General features: G+C 34.5%; 2 protein-coding genes across 3 annotated transcripts; both read right to left on the reverse strand.

The window, feature by feature from the left end:
* Window positions 1-2,837: 2,837 nt before the first annotated feature.
* Window positions 2,838-17,150, reverse strand: LOC142607428 (ubiquitin-conjugating enzyme E2-17 kDa). The gene is made up of 5 exons (XM_075778923.1): window positions 16,861-17,150; window positions 16,605-16,708; window positions 16,345-16,472; window positions 6,307-6,411; window positions 2,838-3,423 (listed from the first exon to the last, which is right to left on the reverse strand). The coding sequence occupies exons 2-5, from the start codon at window positions 16,672-16,674 to the stop codon at window positions 3,280-3,282; spliced, it is 447 nt and encodes a 148-aa protein (XP_075635038.1). The 5' UTR covers window positions 16,675-16,708; window positions 16,861-17,150; the 3' UTR covers window positions 2,838-3,279.
* A 505-nt stretch (window positions 17,151-17,655) lies between these two features.
* Window positions 17,656-22,700, reverse strand: LOC142607427 (putative inactive receptor kinase At5g58300). Of its 2 annotated transcripts, none has more exons than XM_075778922.1 (3): window positions 22,283-22,700; window positions 19,611-20,951; window positions 17,656-18,590 (listed from the first exon to the last, which is right to left on the reverse strand). In XM_075778922.1, exons 1-3 carry the CDS (start codon window positions 22,293-22,295, stop codon window positions 17,962-17,964), a joined length of 1,983 nt encoding a protein of 660 aa, XP_075635037.1. In that variant the 5' UTR covers window positions 22,296-22,700; the 3' UTR covers window positions 17,656-17,961. The 2 variants fall into 2 exon arrangements, with proteins under 2 accessions (XP_075635037.1, XP_075635036.1); XM_075778921.1 differs by lacking the exon at window positions 22,283-22,700 and adding an exon at window positions 21,344-21,533.
* Window positions 22,701-23,575: the final 875 nt, after the last annotated feature.

A 23,575-nucleotide genomic window follows, 5' to 3' on the forward strand; every position in this document is an offset into this window, starting at 1 on the left:
TTAGTATTTCAAACTCACATTTTTACATTTTAAACAATATTACACACATTTCACACATATTTTCATCCATACGTATTTAAAAAAACTACAAAAATTTCATGTCAAACTATTCTACCAAATATCCCCAATAATTCTAGAATCACACCTTTTATCACAACTGTCCTAAGTGACATATCAGTTATTACACTTTTACACATACATACCATTGTGGCAAAGAATTTACGAAAATGTGTGGCTTGTATTGTTTCTTCGGTGAGGACTTCGTGGTCCTCGTAGCTTGACATAGTAGTTTCCTTCAGACAAGAAATGCATACCCGTGATACGAGAAAATTAAGAAGGCGGCAGAAAGAAACAAAAATGTATAAAAAAGGGGGCCTACATCGTACAGGGTTATAAAAAATGAAGCCATTCAAAGATTAATAAAAAGAGTTGGTTGGTTTTGGCTTGAAGCGTACGCAAAGGTAATGACCCCCAACAATCAGCATGTGGGTAATCATTCATGTATTAAGAGAATTGGAGACTGACTGTGACCCCCTCATCGCTTCTCTACCAAGCGATAACCACTTTAAATTCTTTGTTCCATGTTCATATAATAACCAATTCTTCTTTTTGCTAACTCAAAGCATATAATTATAGTGAATTTTCCGTCAGTTCTAGTCCTCTCCTTTGCTACATTTGGCCCCAAACCAAATATATATATATAAATAAATTGGCATAAGATTAATTTAAAATTTTTTTTAGTTTATGGGGTTAAAAGTGATACTCTCTCCGATAATAATTTAATAAGTTTTCAAAAAAAAAATTTCTTGATAAAGTTTTAATTTATAACGTCCGCTTCTAATGATTGTCTTTTTTATCAAATCAAGACATTAATCATTTTTTGAAATAATATTATAGTTTTTACAAAGTATATTATGTCGTCTTTCAACATGTTAATTTTTTAAACACAAAACAAAAGAGTATTTCAACACTTTTTTTTGTAAATATATTATTGATGTGAGTCATGTGACATTAATCACATTAATTTATAATTCTGATGGTTGTCTTTTTATTATCAGACCAAGACACCAATAAGTTTTTAAAATAATGTTATAGTTTTTACTAATTTTATTACATTGTCTTTCACCATGCTAATTTTTAAATACAAAACAAAAGAGTATTTCAACAATTTTTTGTGAATATATTATTGATGAGAGTCCTGTGACATTAATTACATCAATTTATAAGTCATTTAAAAGTAAAATTGATAATTTCTTAAGTTCTTTTCTTTTATTTAAGGACAAACTTTTGATGTACTATATTATTGATGTGAGTCATATGACATTAATCACATCAATTTATAAGCCATTTAAAAGCAAAATTGATAATTTCTTAAGTTCTTTTCTTTTATTTAAGGACAAACTTTTGACATACTATATTGATGTGAGTCATGTGACATTAATCACATCAATTTATAGGTCATTTAAAAACAAAATTGATAATTTCTTAAGTTCTTTTCTTTTATTTAAGGAAAAACTTTTGATATACTCCTTAGTTGCATGGTTGCTGTATATTTGAATTTTCAATGCTAGTATGTGTTTGGACTTGAAAATTAAGTAACCATATATAATTTTTATGATTTTATTCTTTCCTAAAAATACTAGAATTTTATAGGAGGAATGGAAGATTGAATTAAAATGGTTTTTTTCTCCCATAAGGGTAGTTAAATAATGCCTACTTATTGCCTAGTGTTCAAAGTTCAAATTTCAAAACATCATAATGAGGGAGGTTAAAAAAAACTTGATAAAGAGGCCATCCAGAAACTTCACAAAGATCATGAGCCAGAAGCCTCAATGAAAATTAATTAGTGGATGATGTCGTTTTCCAATTTTGATATTTGAAGGCTGCCCAACATTTAATAATAAATGGTACTGCTGAGATTCCATGTTATATGTAACTGTTGCAGCAGATATATATAATAAACATGCTTGCTGATTGTATAAAAAAAAAAAAAAAAAACATGCTTACTGATATAACAATGACCCATCACAAATATGGGAATTGCTTTAAACTAAAACCTACCTTAGTTGGACCGTCTCCATCACATTACCGTTCCCTTAATTGGTAATCACATGCGAAGAATATTCAGGTCCCATGTCAATGCGCATGACTTTATTTACATTTACTTTGTGATCTTCATTTTTTTTTTCTTTAATTATAAATGAAATTCACATTTGAGTGTATTAAGAAAAGTACCCACAATTCCTCTTTACAATTATTTAGCAAAAGTAGAAGTATCCACTCCTTGGTTCTAAAATAAAAGGTCAAGCATTAAGAAAGCAAAGCCAACTTTGAATTTACTATCATACTTTTGTATTCTTCTTCCACATTACTTTTTGGTACCATTTTGAGCTTAGACATTATATTCAATTTGTTAGAAATACAGGGTTGACAAATTGAAATTAGTTGATTTAGATAAGTCATTCTATTCTTTGAATGAAGAAAAACATATTAATTTAGCTCGAGCTTTGTTTAAAACGAAAAATTATGCATAAAATCCAACTTGATAATGAACATATTAAACTCATATCTTGAACTTTAAACAAAATTAAACAAACACAATCTTGTACTTCAGCTTAGTGTTGCAGCAGAAACACTGCAAAAACCTATGGCATACTGGAAATTGATGAACTTCCTCAACAGTTACAATGGTCTACACAAAAATCTTGCACAACTTAAACTAAATTAAAAAAGAAAAAGAAAAACAAAGCGATAAACTTCCTCAACAGTTATAATGGTCTACAAAAAACTCTTGCACAACTTAAGCTAAAAAAAACAAAAAACAAAAACAAAGAAAGTGCCACTATAACCGTGCAGTATTTTAAATAGAAATAAACACTGTTTCAACTTTCAACAGAATTTAACACTTAGATACAATGTCTGAACTGAGCATAGCAGTACCATGCCAGATTCAGTCGCTAATACAAGCAAGAATTGAAACTTGGAGGAATTGTACCCATAAAACATTATTTCTTAATCAATCAAATGAGTTGTAGATCAACAAGCAAATCATTCACTTCGACAACAACATGATAACATTACATTACAGTTACCCAATCTCCAATGTCTTCAAATAAATATTCACAAGATGACAATAGAGTTCCTTGCCAAATATTGAGTCCTTGGTGAAAGAAGAATAAGGAGATTTCATTCTCAATATTTCCGTTCTTTTACCTGAAGGAGATGAGAGAACCATGGATTCACAGCTGCTTTTAGATGCTGGGGGGTTTTCATCTGCCATCATCCCATGGCATACTTCTGTGTCCAGCTGCGAGCAGTGGCTTCATATTTGGCCCTGTCGGTCTTGTACATGTGAGCAATTTCAGGGACAAGTGGATCATCAGGGTTGGGGTCCGTCAAAAGGGAGCATATGGACAGCAGCACCTAAATACAGGAAGTGTGAAAGATTCAATGAAAATGTACTTTTATTAATGACTGAAAACACAGAAGTATAAATCAAAAGTTTATACAATACTGCAAGCGGATTTAAAAGTGCATAAATGTTGAAGCTATGATAATTCAAGTATAAATGGCTCATCACTAGAGCTATAATCTTTCAGGTCAAACTCAAGATGGTTCATAATTCAAGTAAAAATGGCTCATTACTAGAGTTCACTGTTCAGATTAACTCTAGAGCAGCTCATAATCGACATCATAAGATAACCATCAACCCATCACTCTCGTTTTCATGAAACCTTCAAATATATAGTGCTGATCATAAATATTTATCATCCCAACCCCCCCACCAACCAAAAATAATTGTCGCTTTATTTTTTATTTTTGGGGGGGGGGGGGGGGGGGGGGCGCGGTGGCGTGGATTCCATTGAAAGCTTATGGGGGAATGCTAGGGAGATAATGCATTGGGAAGACTCCAATTGAGGCCTTCACATAACATATTGAGACAACAATTAATCCAAAAACTAAAACCTATGAGTTTAGGCCCAATTATGCTCCATTTATTCCCCAAATTCTTTATTTTCTCTTCCATGTGGGACTTCCACTCAAACATATACACCCACAATCCCCCTCGTGAGTCATCGCTTCTCTGTGAGCTTCAAGATCTCTTTATAGGCTACAAACTCCTCAGCTTTTTACATAACCAGGTTTTAATAAATGAAATAAAGAGGGGAGAGAGAGAGAGAGAGAGGGGGGGGGGGGGGTTAGCTTATATAACTTTGTACAACCTCCATGGAAACAAGTATCAACTCTGCACACTCATCCATGGGAACCTTGCACATCCCTATCCATGAGAACCATGTGTTGCACCATTCTTCTTTGATCTAGCACCATTGACAATACTACTTTGTTGGTCCTTCTAAAGATCATCTGTGCGGGCTTTCTTTGCAATGCACACTTATAGCTCTAAGTATGGACATGTTGTCCCTACTCCAATTGCGAAAGGAACCGCTGTCATCCACTTCTATGACCTTGCGACCTTGCTATACACTACCAAAAGCTCTAATGCCACCTTTTTTTTTTTGGTGGTAAATAACAAATGTTCATTAATCAACCCAGGTACACTGGAAGTGTACAAGGGTAGGAGTACATCAAGTCATAAATTACAATGATCAAGCAAATCTAAAAGATTAGAACATGAAAAAGAACTAAAAACAGAACTCCAATCAAAGCATAAGAGTGGAGGAGGAAAGATTTAATCTCAAGAATCGACCGTTCCTTTCCCTCAAAGCATCTAGTGTTCCTTTCTCGCCATATACACATAAAACACAATTCAGGACAGCCCTCCACAACTCTATGCTACAATGTCTACCAAAAGAGCCTGGCCAAGCTATAAATAAATCCATAACACTTTGTGGCACAACCCAATTCATACCAAAAAGGGCCCACACCATAGACATAGCTCAAAAGCAATGGGAAAATGAAGAAGATGATTTACTGATTCCCCACTCCCTTTACACATAAAGCACCAAGCCATGACAGGGACACCCTTATTCCATAATTTATCAAGAGTCAAAATCTTTACCTAAAGCGGCAGTCCATGAGAAGAAAGCAACTCTAGGACGGATCTTTGAGTGCCACACAGGTTTCGAAGGAAAAAGAGTGTCAGGGGTCAAGAAGAGGGATAAGTAGTATTCACTAACCTTAAAAAACCCTTATTCTTTGTCGACTTCCAACAAATTTTGTCATGCCCCTCACCAGTAAGAGGCATAGAATGATTAAGGTCACAATCTTGGGGCTCTCTATAGAATTGAAGATCCCAGTGAAGCCGCTGATTAGGAAAAGACATCTCTAATACCACTTGTTATGAAGATAACACATAAGGGTGATTCCAATTGAGGACTTAATACAACATATTGGGATACTGCTTAACCCAAAAGGTTAAACCTACAAGTTTGGACTCAATTATGTTATATTAGTATCTCAAATTTTTTACTTTTTCTTTATAAGGACTTCATCACACATGTATACTCAACATGCAACTAAATACATGAAAGTTTGACTTTCTAACCTAAGGGTACTAATTTGTCAGTAAGTAATTCTAGCACCTACCTATGCCATGGCCACTTCTATGTGTGACCCTATACGCAAGAACATGCATAGGGTGGTCCACCATTTGAGCTACCCATGTGGTTTGAGGAACCACCAAACTTTTCAATTTTCAATTTCCTGATCTTCAACCATCACTAAGGAGATGGTCTGCATTTTGGTGTGACTCACAATTAACAAGACTGCTTAAGCCTCAGCAAACACAAGCTTGTCAGTAGTTTGAGGAGCTGTATTAGAATCATCTAGACATTCAATTCCCATACCAACATAACAAGAACATTCATATACTGAGAAAAGGCACAGCTTCAAATCCGAACCCAACCTAGTTAATAATGCAACCATCAATTCGCTAATGTACTAAAAAAAAGTACTTATATATTAAAATAATTACTAAAATACAGCAGCCTTTTTTTATGACCAAAAAAAAAAAAAAAAGACAGCAGCCTTGTAAACATGTGAAACAGTTGACAACATGGAAAAAAAAAACGTCTTTCATTACCATAACTTTATTACAAGGTGTGAATAGTAATTATTCCAACAGATATTTGTTTAATTTCCAAGATTGATGCAGTAATCTGGGACATAATGCAACATGAATCTAGTAGCCGTGAAATTGATCAAAATTAAAAGGTGCATTGCAAAACAATATCAAGTTTTTATTCCATCAAACACCTTATAATCATGCATAACAGCAAAAAATCATAACAATTATGAGGTAATGAAAATATAAACTATAAAAAGAGGGAAACAGTTCAAAGAAACCTTGGAAATGGTTAGTGCTGGGCTCCATTGTTCTTTAAGAATATCCAGACATATGCTTCCATTGCTATTAATGTTTGGGTGGAATACCTTAGTCCTGAATGCAACCTGAAGTAAATAACATGGTTAGTATCCTCAATTTCTATTATACCAAACACAAGATAACCACGAAAAAATTCAAGACAAGGCGATACTAAACTACCACCAAGGCAGCACCACTTCATAATAAAAATAGGCAACTATAATTGAAGTGTCAACCATTAGAATATAAGCTTCACCATTAGAATATAAGCTTCACGTAAAATTTGCATACAAATTCAATAACAAGTTTGTTTTAGAGGAACATCACAATATGCACTTCACATCAACAATGTTAAGGACATATTTTATGTAATTGACTAATTCTTTGACAAAATGCACTTTACTTGTAATTGGGTAGATCTAGAATAGGTTTAGTACTATAAGAAACATGTTGTTCACGCCAAGTATTAAAACCATGAAGATTGAACTAAGAAACAAGTGAAGATAAGTTGTTCATTAAATCTCGACAGATACCTCGACATAAAATCTATTGAGACTTAATGCTGAAACTTCTCTTTATTATACTAGATTGCTTTTCGAGAAGGTTTCTCCCCAGGTTTTTTACTGTGAATCTAGTTTATTTCATTAGTTTTCCTAGGTCATCATATCTTTTCTTATTTACTATTCCGCTATGCATGATATTGACATGATATTGACGTTTGTTTTAACAAGGTTTATTCATAATAAGTCTAATTAACAACTTGGGTTCAAAACTTGTTAATTTTATCAACTCGGGTCTAAATTTCCCAAGTGATATCAGAGATGGTTCACTCTGATTGGATTAATTTCTTAGGTGTGATCCTTGACCCCCGTTTTCATAGATCGTGGACAATCTCTTTTGATTCCTCTTTTATTTGATGGCACTAACTATGCGTACTGGAAAGTTCGTATGAAAGTTTTTTTTGCAGGCTCTAGGTGAAAAAGTATGGCAAGCTGTTGAAGTTGACTAGATTAAGCCAAAGGAAGTGCCGGTTGATTGGGATGAAACAACAATCAAAGTAGCAAATTTCAACAGTAGGGTCTTGAATGCTTTGTTTTGTGGGGTGACCAATGAGGAATTCAAGAAAATATCATCCACGGAAGTTGCCAAGGAAGCATGGACCATTCTTGAGACCACCTATGAAGGTACCAAGGCAGTAAAGCTTTAAAGACTCACTAGTAGTTTTAAAGAAATGAGGATGAAGGAGGGATGAGACCTTTGATGAGTTCTATGCTAAACTCAAGAATATTGTGAATTTTGCCTTCAATCTTGGAGAATCTATTGTGGAACCCAAAATTGTTAGGAAAATCTTTAGGTCCCTACCTGAAAGATTCCATACCAAGATCATTGTCATTGAAACAGTGAAGGACATTGATCAAATTCCTTTGACTGAGCTTGTAGGGAACCTTCAAACCTATGAGGTGGGATTAAGTTTAATGGGAAAAGGTGGAAAGTGTAAAAACTTGGCTCTTAAGGGTAAAGAGGAAGAGATTGATGACTCTGAAGATGAAGATGAAAGCGAAGATGATGATGATGATGATGAGGATGAGGATCTAACCTTCATAGCTAATGAGATTATCAAGCTTCTTCAATATAGGAAAAAGGATAAGGACAAACCTCCTAGGAAATCTAAATCCTCTAGGAAGGGCAAGAATGAGAAATCCCTCATCCAGTGCCATGAGTGCAAAGGTTTTGGTCATATGAGGATAGAGTACCCAAACTATCTTATGAAGGAAAAAACCAAGAATTCAAAAGGTAAAAGATTGGTTGCTACCTTGAGTGATTCTGAGAGTGATCTTTTTGATAAGTATGAGGATGAACATGGTCATTTTGTGGCTTTTTGCTGCCACAACCAATAAGATGATTGTGGGGAGTGCTAGTGACAATGAGGATTCTTCTGATGATGAAGTATCCTAGAAGTTGGCCTTTCAGGAAGCCTATGATAAGCTATGCACTGAATTTATAAAATCTGAAAAGACTTATCTTTGTAGGAAAGAGCTTGAATGAGGTAAACACTAAAAAAGCTGAACTGTTAGTCAAACTAGATGAGACTACAAGGTTAGTTGAGACTCTTGTTGTGGAAAATACATCATTAGAAGATAAGGTCAAGAATCTCGAGGTTAAGCTTAATCAAGCTAGAATTCAAATAAAGAGGATGTCTAGTGCAAAGCTTGATGAGGTATTGAGTGCTCAAAAACCTAGTTTTAATAAGACTGGCTTAGGATATGTTGACTCCTCCGGTCCCTCCTCTTCCACGGCTTCTGAATCAAAGACTGTCTTTGTGCCCCAATCTAAGAAAGGTGGTAAAGGTTAGAAATCAATAACTAATTTGTCTAATTCTAAATCATTTGTTAGACCTTACTCTAGGAAGTCTAGTAGTCTTAAAACTGCTCATATTTGTCATCATTGTGGTGTTTCTGGACACATTCGTCCTAATTGCTTTAAGTGTGCGTTTGTTTCCACTTTTTAAGCCCCTTTATGCGCGTTTGTAAAAAGTGTACACTGTTTACGTGTTTGGCAACTTGAAAAAGTTGGCTTTAATGAAAAAACGCGTTTCTCTACACTGAACTAAACGCACAAAAAATTTATGGGGAGCTTCGGACCATTTTGGAAAAGCGCAGTGGGCGTTATGAAGATAGCCGTTGGACCACAGATGATTTTACCAAATTGACCTTACTTTACCCTTTCTTTGCTTTACCCAAAACAGAACAAATACTCTTGATTTTATCTTGCCTCTCATCTCTTTGCTCTGCGACCCATATGCAAACACATACACACATCGGTAAACAAAGCAAATTGAGACCCATATGCAAACACACACACCCAAATGCAAAATAGGCAGATCGGCGAAGGATGTTGGATGAACGGAGCTAGGCTTCGAAGATGGGTGAGGAAGATGATGAATAGGGTCAGCGGTGCTGCGTGGGTCGGTGACGATGCGTGAGCTTCGGTGCGATGGTGCGTGAGCTTCGGCGGCGGCGGTGAGGACGATGATGAATCGGTGAGGATGATGGATGAATCAGTGAGAGTTTGAGGAGGATGAGAGCTTGATGATGAATCGGTGGAGAGTCTGTCTTCTTCTTCTTCTTCTTCTTCTTCGTCTTCTTCTTCTTCTTCCATCTGGACTGCTGGAATGTTCTCAGAGAAAAAGAAAACAAAAGAGGGGGGTAGAGATAGGATACCGTGTGTGGAGGAGAAAAAGAAGGAAAAAAGAAAAAAGAAAAAGAAAAGTAGAGAAACAGAGCTGGAGAAAGAGAGACAAGAGAGTTCTGGAATGTGTAGAGAAAAAAAAAAGGAGAGGATGGAGATAATGGGATACATGTGTGGTGGAGAAAATTCAAGAGAAGAAAAAGAAAAAGAAAAAAAAGGAAACGTGTGGATGATAGAAAGAAAGAAAGAAAGAAAGGAAAAATACAATTTAGAAATGTTACCGTAATATTTTCACAATATTTTCACAATAAATTTTAAGTTTTATATTGTTATTAGTTAATATTGGTGAGTAAAAATATAATTTCAACGGTGGGTTCAAATTAGAACTAATAACAACTTTTCACATAAATTTTGTTATGAAAATATTACGAAAAATGTTGTGAATATAACACTATTCATTGAAAAATATAATTGTTTAGAACGAATATAAGAAGAATAAATGATGATAAAAAAAAGAATAAAGTTTTTAAGTTATTACTATTTTTCTATAGAAAAAAGAATAGTACTATTGACAGAATATTTTTATAACAATTTTATAATAAAGTTTACATAGTAAGTTGTTATTAGTTCTCATCTAGACCTACTAATGATATTTTTTTTTCCTACTATTAACAACTTGTTATATAGACTTTATTGTGAAATTTTTGTGAAAATATTGTATCCATAACTTGTATTAAAAGAGGTAATTAAAATAAAAAATTCTCTTTATATAGACATTGTCCTTTTTAGTAATTTACCCCTCAAACTGCCACTTTTATAAGTGCTAGCCAAACACTTTATTGGTGTATATTTTATCATCTTTTTACATTTTCATTTTGTGCTTCATGATGATGAAAATTGTTTAGATTTAATTAATATTAATAAGAAGTCATTAATGGTAATAACAAATAATTATGCCACTAAAAAAGAATAATTGCCCAAACATTATTAAAATAATACCAATAATATAAATTTATTATTATTATTATTATTATTTAGTAAGTATATGAAGTAGTTGAATTATAAGTATGAAATAAACTCCCTTATATATACATTGTCCTTTTTGGTAATTTGTCCCTCAAACTGCAACTTTTATAGTTTTAGCCAAACACTCAGCTTTTTCAAAAAGCACTTTTTAACAGCTTTTACCAAACACTCAGCTTTTTGAAAAATCACTTTTTCATTATGCACTTTTTCAAAACTCAAATTTTTCATTATGCACTTTTTTAAAAAGCCCAACCAAACTCACCCTAAGTTGTATCCTCAGAAGCAAATGTCCAAACGATCATAGGTTTCCTTTCAAATAACTACACCTTTGTTTGGAGAGTTATTACAAGCTTTGAGCTTTTTAACTCAATTTCAAGAAAATTCTAATTCTTCTATGTCCTTTAATATACATATTAGGACACGGGCCTTTTCATCTTCACTACCAAAAACTCATGTTGTGTGGGTGAGAAATAAGCCTAAGACTTAATAGTCTTTTCTATCTATCTTCTACTTTAATTCTTTCTATCTAAAGTAGGACTTTCTTGCTTGATTCTTTATCTGTTTTTGGAATCATGGTTTCATGCGTCTGCATCTTTCTTTCATGCTTTCATGTTGTTTTCCTTTTTTGTTTGGTTGTTTAGTCTTTATTTTGTTTGTTTTTCAAAATAAAAGAGGAAAAAAAAAAAAAACAAAACAAAAACAGTGTGTTTGTGTATATTGGTACTTGTGTACTTTGAATGGTTATTGAAACATAGTTTCTAAACTTTGTATCTCTTGTAGCTTAGATGAGCACTCTAATGCACAACTAAGCAAGTGAGCTTTGTGGCTCGTGTTTGTGATGAGTACGATTAAGTTTGTCTCTTTTACACTTAATACACATCACTCTTTTAATTGGGAAGGACTGGAAAATCCTAAGAGGCATAAATAACCATTTTACCACTAATGCCCGCCAATCATGTATAACATCTGTGCGCTTTGGCATAAAAAATTGTGATGTTTTGGCTTACATAATTAGGTATTTCTTCTCTCTCTATATATGCCCATGCATGATATGTTCAAAAAGAAAATATACAAAGAATATAAAAGCAAAAAGAATCAAAATGCTTTTAAATATGGTTGCAGACATGTTTCTAGGAGATGTGGGAATTATATGATATACCTTGAAGGTGATCAAACAGTTATGATTGTGTGTAAGTGTTTTTGATTCTCTCATATCTCAAATTGTCATAATATGAAAAACTTGTGCAAACTTGTTATGATTTCACACATAACACGCAAAAATTCTTTGCTACTTTTGATATAGGTGCAAGTATAATGTGATTTAGCTATCACAAGGAATACATGTGTTAATATATGCTCACTAAAATTGGTTAGACTTATTTAGTGTGTGTGTGTTTTGGATCTTTATTCTTTGCATCTTGTTTGAGATGTTTTGAGAGCTTAATTGTAGCTTGGATCTTTGGTTGAGTCTTGTGCTTGTTGCATTCATCTTTATGCATTTTTCTTCCTTTAAAAACTTTTCTTCTTTAAGCTCAACAGCTTCTCGACAAATTCCTCTTCTATCGAGCTTTCTTTCTTCAGCCTCGATAGATCTTTGATCCATCGAGATTTCTGGGTTTCTTCTTGAAGGAATCTCGACAGCTTCTTGATCCATCGAGGAAAATTTCTGAGCTCTCTGTTAGCCCAATAAATTCTCGACAAATCCTCGATCCATCGAGATTTTTGGGTTTTCTCTCGATAGCAGCTCGACAGTTTCTTGATTTGTCAAGACCCTCTTACATGCATTGTCTTTCACTTGTTTTTGCATCTTTTTTTTATCTTCTCATCCATAGCATCTTGTTTCTTTACATTCATGCTTTTATATGGTTTCCTTGTGCCCCCTTGATCATCTTTGATCATTTTTATGTTTCTCGGGTGAAGCTTTATAGCTTATTGTACCCTTTGTCAATCATGACAAAAAAGGGGAGAATATGTGGTTTCTTTTTAAGATTCTACATGTTAGGGGGAGAAATATATGCCTCTGTAAGGAGGAGTTGTGTTTCATCTTGTTAGGGGGAGTGTTTACCTCCTTGTTGTTTTAGGAGATTCTTTTAACTTCTTGTATACTGGTCTTGTGATCATTTTTACATACATTGTGCTTATCTTTAATATATATATATATATATATATATATATATATATGATGTATGTCTTCTTCACCTACCTCTACATGTGTTGTTTCTTCTCTCTTTATACACATGTTTCTTTATGTACGCAATCTTTATTTCTGTTTCACATATAATGCCTTAATGAGTTTTGTTTAAGTATTTTAGAAAGACAGGTTGTGAAAGTCTATCACGCCGTGAACTCTTTTCTTGCAAAGTTTTTCGAGAGTTTGTAGTAAGGATAGATTTATTTTGTAATACAACAAGTGGTTATGAGTTAAGTAATTTAAGACTTCTCTCATGATTAGTTGTTTTGTTGTGGTTTTGTCATGGATTGCCAAATGAGGAAATTGTTAAGGACATATTTTATGTAATTGGCTAATCTTTTGACAAAATGCACTTTACTTGTAATTGGATAGATCTAGAATGGGTTTCGTATTTCAAGAAACCTGTTCAAGCCACGTATTAAAGCCATAAAAATTAGATCAAGAAACAAGTAAAGAAAAGTTGTTCATTAAAGCTCGACAGATACCTCAACAGAAAATCTATCGAGACTTACAAAATTAGAATTTTTAGATATGATTTTCGGCCCATGCTGAAATATTTGCATAGGGTTTCTTTTCTTACAACTCTAGACATATATAAGGCTTATTTTAAAGGCCGTCACAGTGGTATGCACGTAGAGAACATGTGAAAAAGTGACTGGGTGCCTTATTCTCCTCGTAAGAAGTTAGTGTCTTTTGCGCCTTAGGGTTTTGTAACCAAGTACTTCTTGATCTTAATTGTTGATGAAGTGAAGAACTTTGCAGCCAACATTATCTTCAAGTGTTGAAGTTGGTCACGTACTAGAGCCATACGAAAAGGTGATGTTCATATACTGAAGAGTTCAGAGATTCTGAAGCAGTAAAAAGTTTCTGCTGTAAGTTCATCTACGACGATTATAGAGTCTAGGGACAAAGGTTTTGTACTAGATCTGAAATTTCTCTTTATTATAGTGGATTGCTTTTCGGGGAAGGTTTCCCCTAGGTTTTTTACTGTGAAACTAGTTTGTTTCATTGGTTTTCCTGAGTTATCATATCTTGTCTTATTTACTATTCCGCTGTGCATGATATTGATATTTGTTTTTTTTAACAAGGTTTATTCATAATGAGTCTAATTAACAACTTGGGTCTAAAACTTGTTAATTCTATTAACCGGGGTCTAAATTTCCCAACAAACAAAACTCCATGTCGCTTTGTAGAATTTATGAAATACAGACCCTAAGGGCACATTTGGTACACTATAGTGTTGATTACAATGTAATATGAATAAGTATCACAAGGAATGAAGAAAGTTGTGATGAAATAATTATTCCTATTCATCAGTTCAGTGATAACACATAATAAGGAGGCAGAATGGCATCATATTTTGGTCAGTTTCATAAAATACCTTTTTAAAGAGATTATACATTTACACTTTTTGTGATAATTGTTTAGCATTCCATTATGTATAAATTTAATATATGTATATAATGTTATTGTTGAATGCCCAAAATTAATATCTCCACGGTGAGAATCAAAGTTGAAAAGGTAAATGACAAAGCTATAGAAGCAAACTTATCACCAAAGAATGACCCTATTAAAATAGTACTTATAGAATTCCAAGTAAGTAAACCAGAGAGAAAAGAGAACGAAAAGGGAGGAGAGAGAGTACATGAAGAGCAAAGTGAGAAACAAGAAGGAGAGGGAGTGTATGGGAAGAGCATTGCGTCAGTAATTTTGGGAATTTTGGGGTTTTTATTTTTTATGGTCATTACAAGGTAAAGGAATAGCAATTACAACCTATTTGGTAAGGAATAGTTATTCCTCATTTAATAGAATAAGTATTCCTAATGAATAGCCATTACTTATAATAAAAACACAACCAAACAACCAAATAGTTACGCCTATGGAACAACTATTGCATTACGATGTCTATTATAGTGTAGCAAACGTACCCTAATCACAACAATCACACGAAACCCCAATCGTTAACTTTGATGTGAAGACTTGACTATCTTACGCTTACTTCTTACAAAAAAGCTACCAATAAACTAATTTAAAAAACACCATACATTTCTTACGCTAAAGATTTCTAATTCTTTCAATTTGTCTTACAAATAGACAGTGCTTATGTACCTTTAGATAGACATGTATCAAATACACAAGTGGAAACATGATTTGACCACTAAGCACCAGACGGAAGATGCATTTAACATGGAAAACTAATGACCAATACATACCACTCAAACATTAGCAAAAGTCTAATTATCTCCAAATTTTATGCTTATTGATAGGATTAGTAAGATACCCAAATATCATTTTTAAAATAATGATTAAGTTCAGCAGCTAAATAGCAATTTTCAAAACCACAGATTTTCAAGAGGAAGTAATAGCAGATCTTTGATAAAACACCATGTAAATGAGAACCCAAAACAAAAAAACAAAAAAAAGATGCACAAAATTTTGAGGAACAAAGCTACAAAGTGTATAAACATGATAGGTAATTCTCGGATGATATGGACGTGTTACAAGATCAACACAACCTCTAATGGGGAGCATCCCTATAATAGATGTGCATTAAAAGACAAGGACTCATACATTATACTTGCTAGCAAATCAAACATGAAACTGATAATTTTGTGATCTGTTTTGTGGATTTATAATATGTTAAGAAGCATCCTCTTTATTGTTTTACGAATAAAATAGCACCTTAAGTGAAACTCAGCTTCTCTCATATTTATTAGTTTCCACTTTCCACCCAGAGTATCATGTCCTCAACAACATTCCACTGAACACAGATCTTTCATGCTATTCTTCGAGTCAGAAAACTAAGTCATCGGTCTCTCCCTTCTAAAAATCCCCTTTCCCTCTCTTGGTTAGGGCATTTGGTTCAACCTTTTGATCCCCATTTTCTGGACCCTGAATCCAGTGTTGATGCTTATCACCAGTCAGCAAGAGATTTCTATGGCAGTTCTCCATTTACTCTCTCCCGTTAATGTTCCACCACATATGGATACATTGTAAATATGGTAAAAATGCCACTAATTTCCCAAGCACTAATGTCAGGTTAGATTTCATTTACCTCCAATAATCCTAACTCCGTTGCACTTGAAGACACATGAATCAAAATAATACTCACAAACCACTATGGTGTCCCAAATTTTAATCAAACCCACAAATTCTACAACAGCCCAAACTACATTTGATAAGGATTTAGATTATTCACTTTCCCATCATCTTCACGCTATAAACTTCAATGGTATTGATCTATAAACCCAGCAAAACTAATACACAGCTACAAGATAATGACTCCCACAGACAACAACATACAAAAGAATAGAATCTCTCAAGAAAAATGAACCTCGAGGATCAGTTTCACTGCAGGAAGCCAATTTATTAAGCACCAAAGCTTCTAAACAACAACAACTAAAACAACAACTTTTAGTAATTATTCAATGAGAAGGGAACATAATTGCAATCCAATAACCACTCAATACGCGTTCAATTTCTAAGCAAGCCATGTCCCCTAATTACGTATAGTGCAAGCAATTGAACATAGTACTGTACAAAGAGGACCATTAAATGCAATAAACAAGGACGAATAAATAATAATGATAAAAAAAACAAACAAAAAAACTACCTTTGGAGGCTTGAATGGATAATCAGGAGGAAAATGAATAGAAACTAGAAATACACCTCCAGCATAAGGACTATCAGCAGGTCCCATGATGGTGGCTTGCCAATGGAACATGTCTTCAGCCACAGGTCCTACAGTACAGTAACACACAAATACACAACACCCTCTTTCAATTTACTAATCATATCAAAATTCAAGCATACGGGTCGCACATATTATGAGCTAAGATAAGATACTTCAAAACCAACAAAATCAAAAGTTACCAGCGCTGCAAGAGGTAGGTGGGTCTTTCTGTAAATCCTTGAGCTCCTTCAAGATCCGTTTCGAAGCCATAACTTTTTTGTTTTTCTAAGACTCAAAAACAAACCTTGAAACCAATAACAAACAAAACAATCAGCCAGATTTTTCATGAAAACAACAAAAAAAAAAAAAACAAAAAACAGTAACAGATATTCAAAGAACATTTAGTAAAGTTTTGATTTTGATGATCGAAACAAACACCCAGTTAGATCTGCTTACCTGAAAGGGAACCACAACAAGGAAATGGAATCAAGATTCAGAAGGGTGCGATTGTGATTTTTTACTGTTATTATTATAGAGTCACGGAAAGAGAGAGAGAGAGAGAGAGAAAAGGAAAAAGAGCTGCGTCTAGAATTTTCTTTGTCTTTTAAAAATGTAGTAAAACATTTAGCGTGGAATCAACGTCCTTGTGTTTACCAAATTTTTTATTACTCAACAAAGAAAGATAAGAAAAATTCTTTCTTTGTCGGAACAATGATTTTTTCCCGATTTCGGTTCCTTTTTGTTTTGTGTTTTTTTTTGCAATATCGTCCTTGTCATTTTTTGCTTTTTTTCTTCATGCCCCACCTTATCTCTTTCCCTTTCATTTATGTCCGTGCATGTGGTATCGTATATTTCATATGGGGTCCATGTTCATTTATATTCTTTGCTGCTTGATTGCTTCTTCTTCCATAATTGGCCATTAATCAATTAAGAATTAATAACTTACCATAACAGATAGTTGTTCTCTGGTCATTAAACATCAATTAATAAAAGACTAAGTAGCATTACTTTTTATCATAGTTTAATAAGACAGCCATCCATAATATTTTTCATCATATTTTGCATGTTAGATTTGGTCATAAAAAGACTAAGTAGCATTAATTTTTATCATAGTTTAATAAGATAGCCATCCATAATAGTTTTCATCATATTTTGCATATTAGATTTGGTCATAAAATAATGCTGGTTTTGAGTCTGGATTCTTTAGCTCCGTCGCCCACACAACACAATGTTCACCAGCCAAAATGGGTCCACAAGAAAGTTCCCTGATTGAAGATCTTTAATTAATTAATTCACAATATTTAAAATAACATATTACAACAAATCATGGATTGAAAAACCCAAACTAAAATGAGAGTAAAATCTCAATGACTAAGAAAAATGGCACAACTGGAAAGATTCACACTGTACCAAGTCATACATGCAAGAAAGGTTTTAATAACACTTGGGGGGAAAACCTCACTAGGCATGTACAAAAATAAAATGTTCAATTCTGCATTAGATGAATTCTTCACAATTGTAACTTGGAAAGCATGCACCAACAATGGTTTTAGGCAATCATGGAGTCTGCACATTTGAGTCCTTGGATTTGTTCTCTTCAGAAGATGGCCGGTTCTCTGAGTCTGATTGCCGGATTTCTTCAATCATTCTAACAACTTCATCCATGGTAGGTCTCAAGTCTGGCACCTTTACCACACAGGACATGGCAATTTGCAACATCTGCACCATTTCTTCTTCAATGTTTTGGTACCTCATCAACTCAACATCAAAAACCTCGGCTGTCCATTCCTCCCTAACAACAGACTGGACCCATCTTGGGAGATCAACCAAATCATCACGTCCTGGTGATTGGAGAGGAGCTTTTCCAGTCAGCATCTCAAGGAGGAGGACACCGAAGCTGTACACATCTGATTTATGAGTGTGCTTACGGGTTTCAATCACCTCGGGAGCACGATAACCTGCACTCCGTGAAGGAGTGGCAGGAACATTCATAAGAGGGGTTAGGCCAAAATCGGAAATGGATCCTTCCAGATCCTGGTTGAGGAGGACATTTGAGGACTTGATATTTCCATGAGTGAATTTCGGACCACCCATGGAATGGATGTGGGCAATTCCTCTTGCAGTTCCAAGGGAGATCTTTACTCTGGTGTCCCAGTCCAATGGAGTTCTTCCAGCTGCCCTGTTTCCTGTTATCCAATTGAAATTGAGTGCAAAGTGACAAGTGAATTAGTTAGTTGATAGAGCAGGACTCCACATCTTGGGGAGTCAGATTATAGATGGATAGATATAAGATTATCCAAAAGGAGTTAATTCACAGATGAATAAGGGTGTATCTCATCTGTCACCTAGAATTTAAATTTTACAGTAATCTTTTTGTTAGAAATAAGAAGAATTTACTCACAAAGATATTAAAAACTTTTTACACCATGGGAGTTCTTGTTCTAATCCAAGTAAAAAGCTGGTCCATATTAATATTACCATTGGACTCAATTAACAGAAATTCCAATAACATCATCTTCTATGATGTACCTCACACAACAAAAATCATCTCCAACCAGCAGGCTGGAAAGATTTCGCCAGGGAAAGTGTCTGTTAGCATGTACCATTTGTCTTCAGCGATTTATCACCAAAAAAATACAGAATTCATCAAAGCTCTTTTATAAAAGTGGTCCTTGATACTTACTAGTCCTGGATGGATGAAGGTTTAATAACCACTATGCCACAAAATTTCACTCAACTGTTAACAGAGCCATAAGGCACACACAGGTAAATATGTAACTGCAAGAAGGGGTTTCCTTACAGATTGAATAAATATAACAATGCCAATTATATGCAACAAAATCGATTAGTAATTACTACATGCCCACTAGAGAACCTTGTAATTATCACTTCAAGACCTTACAAAAACTTCATATTTAATTGTTTTTTTGACCAGCTACACCATGAATTCATTTATCTTACACTAAGTGTGGAAAAAATCATGATGATCATCTCTCACAATGTATTTTTTTTAAAGTAAATTTATTACTCATAATACTTTTTTTTTTATAAACCTATTAATCATAATACTTCTTTCTCCTTTTAGTGCTATTTTCATGTTTCCAATGGCAGTGGTAACAAAAGAGAATTACTACAATGATCTCAAAACAATATAGAGGGTTACAATGATCCAAAACTGAATGAAATAAAGAGAGGAAATCACATACCATGCAATAGTGTAGATAAGCTGCCACCAGTGACATAGTCATAGACAAGGAGCTTCTCATCTTTTGAATAATAATAAGCTCGGAGTGGCAGAACATTTGGGTGGTGCGCTACCCTACCCACAATTTCCATCTGCTGTTCAAAGTCCCTTTTTCCAACCACTACTTCCTTCAACCTTTTCACCACCACTGTTGTTGCCTCCTCCAAAACTGCCTTATATGCTGTGCCATAACTACCCTTTCCCAACACTTCAGCTGAAGCCCTCAACAGATCCTCAAGATCAAAGTTATAAGAACAACCTTCAAAGAAAACAAGCTTGTTTTTCTCAGGTTCCTGCACCCCACTCCCAAATTCCTCTTTAGGCTTCTCACTCCTCCCTCCACTTAAAGCCTTTCCTTTCGATACGCCAGTGCCTTCACTATCTTTCTTCTTTAGACAGCAAAAAATAATAACTAGAGCTAACAATGACAGCAGCGCGAACCCTCCGACTGCAATTGCAATTATAGCTCCCAGGGACAGTTTCTTTTTGGAACTTTTCTTTGAAGGACCCAATGGATAGGGTGGATTGAAGGTAGGAGATGGAGAAGGTGGTGGGGTAAAGCAAGCTTTTAGAGGTGGTCCACATAAGAGAGAGTTTCCCACAAAGGTTGAATTAGGGTACTTTTGAAGGGGTAATGGAATGGAACCATTAAGATGATTGTAGCTTAAATTCAAATGTTTGAGCCTAGGGAGATCAATTGCAGGTATGGGTCCAGAAAGGGTGTTGTTTTGGAGGTTCAATCCAGTAAGTTGAGTCAAATTTTGTATTCTTTGTGGAATGTTACCAGAAAAGGAATTGAATGATAGATCCAACACAATGAGCTGAGGGGAAAAGGAGGTAGGAATCTCACCAGAGAAATTATTACGTTGGAGGTATAGGTACTGGAGTGAAGGAAGGGAGGTAATATCAGAAGAAAGATTACCACTGAGAAGGTTAGATCGAAGGCTGAGAACCTGAAGGGCATCAAGCTTACTGAGGGTGTTTGGTGGGATGCTGCCCACAAGTCCAACCCCAGGGAGCCGGAGCTTAAGCACACGGGTGCGATTTGTTGTGCAAGAGACACCTACCCAAGTGCAGACAGGGGTAGTACGGTTCCAGATGAGGTTACGTCGATGGGGAACAGCAGTAGCAAAGTTAAGAAGTGCTTGCTTATCTGAGTTCAGGTCAGAAATAGCCGGGGGTAGAAGAGTGATTATGATAAAGAGGGAGGTAAGTGCTGAAGTGTGGCAGAACCTCATGGGGAGTTGTTTGACAAAGGGACTGTAGCAATGAAATAGTAACCTTTGGAGGCCTTGACAATTTCCTGGATCAATACAAAGACCACATAACAAGATTAACAAGCCAACCAGCAACAAGAGCAAGAAAACCCGTTCTCACCCACACATGAATTGTTTGCAAATACTATTACAAAGTTCATAATTAAATAAGTAAACCAACAAACATATCTCCTGCATTTGTGGCAGTGGCCGCAATGCAGTAACCAAAAAGGAAAGAGATAAATAGAAGTATGGACAAGAAACAATAAAGTGCAACTTCTAGTAAAGATTTAGTTCTACTCTGTTTTTTTTTTTTTTGACAAATGCAAGTTTTCATGAACAGCAGAAGAAAATCTCTCTTCCATTTCATCAAACTCATGAAAGTATGGTTCACTGTAATACAGCAATATACATTCAGAAAGCAAAGAGAATCCAATACCTCGTGCATTTCTCCAATGATGCATGCTTAGATAACCCAGAAATGCATATCTATATGCTAAGGGACTTGATCTAGCTCACATCTGTACCCAAATTGTCTATGTGAAAATGAAAATAATGACTAGTGTTTTAAAGGGGGTTACTTAAACGACCTTTGGGAGCTCTGGAATCTTGAAACATCTCCTACTCTCAACTTTCCCATTAGAAAAGTTAAGCCCTTTTATTAATCTTTCTTTCTATACCCGCACCTAAATGAAATTTTACAAGCAATTGCAAAAAGTAATCAACACCCAAAAGCAGAAGGGGAAAAAAACTTTTCCTATTTACAAGTTCATTTTTTTGTCTCTCTCTGAAAAATAATATTCCAATTTGCCATTATATGCATACCAAACAGAAAAAGATCCTTATCAGTAGTGAAAAAGGCAATAAGGCACACAATGTATGTGCTTGTCCAATGTAGAGCACTAAAACCAATTTAAAATTCTAACCAAACTTAAAATTAAAAAAAGACCCAAAGAATTAAGGGAAAAAAATTGAGAGACTCAGTCAGAGGAATAAAGAAAATATTTCTCATTTAATTTTCACCTTAAAAAGGAAAGTACTCATTATTGATAGCTGGAGTTGTTCAACAAACTCAGGTCCATTTAAAGTAAACTATTGTCTTAGACGAAAACCAACCTAATTAGCAACATAACACGAAATTGAGATAGAATTTTTTTGGAAGAACATTGACTAAAATCAACAACATGGGCATTGAAGTTTTAGCAAAAGCTCTCGTTACAAATTGAAAAAAAACTGCAATAAAATGTGAGGAATTCACAACCATTGTCGAAAACTGCAATGACCCAGATCTACAATAGGCTTTATCAATACGCAAATGCATGACCCATTAACAAAAATGGGCTCCAAAGTCTAAGCAACAAAAAGAAAAGAGACGTACCTGAAGAAAACATGAGAGAACAGGAGCTTTAGCTAGCTATTTTTCATACAGTAAAGTATTGACAGCTAAGCTCCCGTGAGAGACACGGCAGTGGGTCAGAATCACAACATAATTTGGGTGGCCAAATCCAACGGCATTTGCGGAGAGAGTCTGAGTCTATGAACTACGAAGTGGGGAGTTAGCTGAGCTCTACTTTCAGATCCAGTTAGCTGAAACTAGCTCATGGCTTCAGCAACAAACAAAGCCAGTGACTCTCTCATAGAAAACTTCATAATTGGTTGAACATTATCAAGCAGCAGTTGAAACAGAAGTAAAAGTAGTTGAAGAACATGCAAATTTTTCTTTCTTTCTTTCTTTCTCTGTATATTTTTAAATTGGAAGAGTAATAGTTTTTGTTTGGAGAGAATGAAAATAAAAAGGAAGGGGAAAACTAAAGGAGAAGAAAGAGTAAAGAAGAATAAAAAGGAAAAGAAAAAGAGTGTGTGAGAGCACTGACTTTTTGTCTGGCAGTGTTGGGGGTTGGAATAAGAGAGAGAGAGAGAGTCTGATGAAACAGACTATACTCCAAGTTTTAGTTTAAGAGAGACTTTTTTTGAGTGAGCAACAAAAAAACATCCATATTTATGTTTTGAATATGATTGATGAGTATAGAAGAGTGTCTAAATTAATGCTGCCTCAATGCAAAGTACTACTACTCCTATATGAATCCTACTAAGTACTAATCACACACAAACAAAAACCAAATTTGTTGCGCTTGGGTCCTTTTCACTTTGCCCTCCACGGCTCCACCTATCTAATTTTCTGTCTTTTTTATTTCTCTCATCATTACTTTTTTTTTTTTTTTTACCACACCAACTTTGGACTAATGCTTTGGACAAATTTTTTTTTTGGGACCTTAGGACTTTATTATATATCTTGGTGATTTAGTACATAACAAATTGTACTATAAATCCACCTTCCTCCTCCTTTTTCTTTCTTTGTTTTTTTAGTACAAGACTACCCTACATATTATGTAAATTGTAATACAGCATTCATAGTCTTTGAACCCATCCCTCTCCCATTTGTGTTTGTTTCTCCAAAAAAAAAATATATATATATATATATATATTATGTAAATTGTAATACAGCATTCATAGTCTTTGAACCCATCCCTCTCCCATTTGTGTTTGTTTCTCCAAAAAAAAAAAAAAAAAATATATATATATATATATATATCACGTTGTCACATTTTTAAGAGAGTAACTTGTCCACCCATTCTATAAAAGTTATATATCATGAATTTTGAATGAAGTT

This window comes from Castanea sativa, chromosome 8 (genome assembly GCF_040712315.1).
Source record: "Castanea sativa cultivar Marrone di Chiusa Pesio chromosome 8, ASM4071231v1".
Lineage (NCBI taxonomy): Eukaryota > Viridiplantae > Streptophyta > Magnoliopsida > Fagales > Fagaceae > Castanea > Castanea sativa.

Excerpts from the sequence above, each read along its gene's own strand:
- LOC142607428 (XM_075778923.1), bottom strand. The coding sequence starts at position 16,674 with ATGGCTTCGAAACGGATCTTGAAGGAGCTCAAGGATTTACAGAAAGAC. Across the intron at positions 6,412-16,344 it reads ATCCATTCAAGCCTCCAAAG|GTTGCATTCAGGACTAAGGT; the intron begins GTAGTTTTTTTG and ends TATTTACTTCAG. Across the intron at positions 3,424-6,306 it reads CAGCACTAACCATTTCCAAG|GTGCTGCTGTCCATATGCTC; the intron begins GTTTCTTTGAAC and ends TCCTGTATTTAG.
- LOC142607427 (XM_075778921.1), bottom strand. The coding sequence starts at position 21,368 with ATGCATCATTGGAGAAATGCACGAG. Across the intron at positions 20,952-21,343 it reads TCATTGGAGAAATGCACGAG|GAAATTGTCAAGGCCTCCAA; the intron begins GTATTGGATTCT and ends GTATTGATCCAG. Across the intron at positions 18,591-19,610 it reads CTTATCTACACTATTGCATG|GAAACAGGGCAGCTGGAAGA; the intron begins GTATGTGATTTC and ends ATTGGATAACAG.